General features: G+C 50.4%; 1 protein-coding gene across 1 annotated transcript in view; it reads left to right on the top strand.

The window, feature by feature from the left end:
• The window catches only part of Sh2d7 (SH2 domain containing 7), a 9064-nt gene extending 5931 nt beyond the window's left edge, over positions 1 to 3133 (top strand). The window contains exons 5-6 of the mRNA XM_028783310.1: positions 776 to 1462; positions 3083 to 3133. Coding sequence (XP_028639143.1) covers positions 776 to 1462; positions 3083 to 3133 — 738 coding nt within the window. The remainder of the gene's footprint in view (positions 1 to 775; positions 1463 to 3082) is intronic.
• The last annotated feature ends 751 nt before the right edge of the window (positions 3134 to 3884 follow it).

Here is a 3884-nt window from a genome sequence, read left to right as displayed (position 1 = left end):
CAGGACATGTCACCTTTCCCACCTGACCTACAGAACATGTCACCTTTCCCACCTGACCAAAGAACATGTCACCTTTGCCACCTGACCTACAGAACATGTCACCTTTCCCTCCTGACCTACAGAACATATCACCTTTCTTTCCTGACCTATATAACATGTCACCTTTGTCACCTGACCTACATACAGGACATGTCACCTTTCCTACCTGTTCTCTTCTCTGTTACCTACTTTGCTCTCTACAGCCCTGAGTGTGACCTGACAGGACATTCCTTATGACACATCCATACATCCTATAGTACATCAGGTCCTTGTGTGTGCTGTAGCACAGCCCCATGGTGCTTGTTTCCAGGTTAGAATATAAACTCAAGCTGGTCTCACACTTAGATTGCCTGCCACATAGTTGGTATCAGTAAACATTTGTTGAAAGGTTCCTTGAGTGATGGGCTTGGGAGTAAGCCACTCTGAAGGCATACATAGCAGTGAGTGGGGTACTCATGGGGTACTGGGGGAACCAGTGAACCATGCTGGAGACAGGAGGAGCAGGCAGAATGAATTTGGGTTGACTGTTGAGCTGGTGGCCCAAGGCCTTGGTTGTCAAGGCAAAGAATGTACTTAAGTCAGAATCAGGAAATCTGATGGCTGTGAACCAACCCTTGCATATGATAGGCAAACTGAGACAAAAGAGGGAAGCACAATTTATAAAGATAGCTTAGATGGTCCGAGGTCATGGTAGCAATGGGTGCTTTTTAAGACATTTTCTGTCCCTCTCTCCCAGGCACCCACTAGAGTGCCCCCAATTCCCCAAAGGAGTCCCTCTCTTCTGGATGAGTCTTTTGCCGGCCCTAGTGACATCATCTACACAGACCTGAAGAAGATGAACCGGGCACAGCTGGGCCTGGGCACAGAGGTATGGGGCAGGCACAAGCCAGTTCCAGCTGGAAGTTTGGCTTGTTCCCCAGGCAGGGAGCCCTCAAGGAAACTCTCAGAGGAAGATCAGAACAGGCCCAATAGCCCAGGACCTGCCCCATCTGAGGTGAAGCCAGACCAAGGCTCTACAGTGCCTTATACTTCCTTGGGATTTCCCCTGTCCCCCAGTTCTGAGGCCCTGGGATCACGGGCTACTTCTTGGAGGCAGGGTTTTCTAAAGCTGAGTCATGAGGCTCAGACCTCCTCTGAAGCCAGCTCCACAGATACCTGCCAGCTGGTTGAGACATCAGGCCTACGACAAGAGGGTAGGGACAGACCAGACCAAAGAGGGAGTACTTACGAGCAGATCCCAACCTGCTGGCATGGCACTTCCAAGCTCCCGTATCCTGGCGTTAGTCCCACGTACAGCCAACAATCAGTGCCGATGGACTATGGCTATGAGAAGATTTCAGGGACCTCGAAGCTCCCAGAACCAGGGAACACCTATGAGCAAATTCCAGCCGCCAAGAACAAGGACACTGGACGAGTGCACAAGGTGAGTTCCCTAAGCGGGTGGGAGGTGACACACAGCTTTAATCCTAGCACTAGGATAGCAGAGCCAGGAGGGAGTCTGTGAGTTTGAGGCCAGCCTGGCCTAAGTAGTGAGCTCTAGGATAGCCAGGACTACATAGAGAGAATCTCTGTGTGGCCCTCAAGCATGAGTGGCTTACTGCCAATGCTCACAAGTGCTCAGAACTGCCTCCCTCCCCCAACCCGTTGATTTAAGGATGGGAGAAGCAGCTGCTAGATTTCAGGGTGGAAATCACCTAAGAGCTTCCTCTACGGCAGGGCGCTCCCTGCCTTTCCTGCAGACCACTGGAAGGCTGTCAAAACCACTGGAAGCTGGAAAAGAGGCCCTTGGCCCTAGTCATGAATAAACAACTCTCTAGCTTCTGGCTTTGGCCAAGACAATTTCCCTGATGACTGTAGCTACCAAGCTTAGCAAGACAAAATACAAGGCATCTAGTTAGATTTTAGTTGTATATAAACCAGTAGTTTTCACATATCTCCAACATTATGATGGGGTGGGGGGTGGGGGGTCTGGAAAGACGGCTCAGCAGTTAAGAGCTTTGGCTACTCTTCCAGAGGACCTGGATTCAGTTCCTACCGCCCACATGGCAGCTCACAACTATCTGAAACTCCAGTTCCAGGGCATCCAACACCCTCACCCAGACATAAGAGCCACATGTGCAGCCAAAACACGTGAAATTACAATAAAGAAATCATTTTTTTAAGTTTCAAAAAAGAAAAGAAAAAAACAAAACAAAAATCACAATGGTTTGTTATTTACCTAGAATTCAGATTTAACTGCACAGCCTGTATTTTTCTTGGCAACCTACCCAGACTCTCTCTTCCTTGTCTGTAAAATGGGCTGGTTATCTGGTTGTTGCCCAGGGAACAATGTCCCACATGCCCTCTTGACAAGACACTGTCAGAGGTAGCTCTTGGCTCTCAGGGTGACTATTTCTGAGGATTCATGATAGAGAAGAGGAAAACATGGAAGGGGTATAAAAAAAACACCAGAGAGGGTTGGTTGGAAGCTTCCCTCTCCTGACCTGAACAAGCATACCCTGAGCTTTGAGCCAGCTCTTCCCTCGGGGCAGGGCTGTGTCCTCCCCAGCTTGTTCTCCCCTCCCCCACCTTCATCATTTCTGAGCTGTTGATCCTCTTAAGATTTTGACAGTCCATTATAGACCTCAGAAGCCATGTCCGCACTTCTCCCAGATCCTCCTCTAACCCTGGGGTGGTCCTGTATATAATCCATCTTCTCCATCCTTTGCCACCAGGTCAAAGCAAGGCCCCAGATGGGTAGGAGGTAGTAGGGGGACCAGCACATACTCAGGAAGGGAAATAATGATCTGAGGTGTTGTCTGCCTCCTTCCTCACTACCCATCCTTAGCCAGTCAAAGGCATATCCTCATCTTAAACAGGAAGACTGAGAGTGGAGTTTGGGGCCCCCAGAGGCATGTAGGAGCTATGCTGCCATTGTGTTCTGGTACTTTTTCCCCAGCTTGGGTTGACACCCTAGGCCCGAGCTAAGAGCCTCTGAGCCTGGTTCTCTGGCTTCCTTCTCTGCTGGAGAGCCTAGCCCCCAACACCTTTTCCCTCCTCCCAGCCTGACAAGTTCCGGAGGCTCTTCTTCACAGACAAGAAGCATAAATTCTGAGGAAAGGCCCAGCATTCAGAGGGTTTGGTGGTATCCACACTGCACCAGGGATTACTGGATACCCTCAGCTCACCCGAAGGTGTGACCCAACCATCTGCTATGGAACCAGGCTCCAGGATGCATCCTAGGTACCTATCCGGGAAGGCATGGGAGAGACCTTGCAGCAGCCTGCAACTCCTGGATGTCTCTTCAATGCTGTCCATCCACACAATGAAGGAATAAGGCCAGCAAGAGTGGGGACTAACTAAAGGAAAGGTTGGATGAAGGTAGAGAGTCCTGAGCTGACTGACCAAGCTCACACCTCAGATACTTAACAAGTATGTGGCAGGCCCCTTGCCAAGACATTTTCCTGGCTGTCTAAATGACATCATGCTATTACTTCTGAGAACAAAACCAGTTCCCTTCCTCGTGGCCTTTCTGGGAGATAGGGGGAGAAGGACAGGAGCCACATCCTCTGCACCTGCCCCAGAAGGATTAGATCCAGAAGATTGGGATACAGCAGCCAAGGTCCAACCTCAAAGCTCTAACCCAACAGCAGACTGGGCTCCTGGGAACTGCCCCAGCCCTTCCTGCCCCACTTCTCCAACGCCATTCTACCTTCAGCATGCTAACTCCTAGCTTGTGATACAGAAACCTATTTGAAGACATAGACAGTGAGGGTCTGCACAGAGACCCCCTCGATAAGGCAGGCTTAAGCTTGAGATGTCCTGCTGGGCAGCATCTGGAGCCAGTCAGGGGACATCAGATGCCA

This window comes from Grammomys surdaster, unplaced genomic scaffold, assembly GCF_004785775.1.
Source record: "Grammomys surdaster isolate TR1022 unplaced genomic scaffold, NIH_TR_1.0 1057, whole genome shotgun sequence".
NCBI lineage: Eukaryota > Metazoa > Chordata > Mammalia > Rodentia > Muridae > Grammomys > Grammomys surdaster.
The sequence above is the reverse complement of the archived record's forward strand: the minus strand, read 5'-3'. Positions and strand labels throughout refer to the sequence as shown.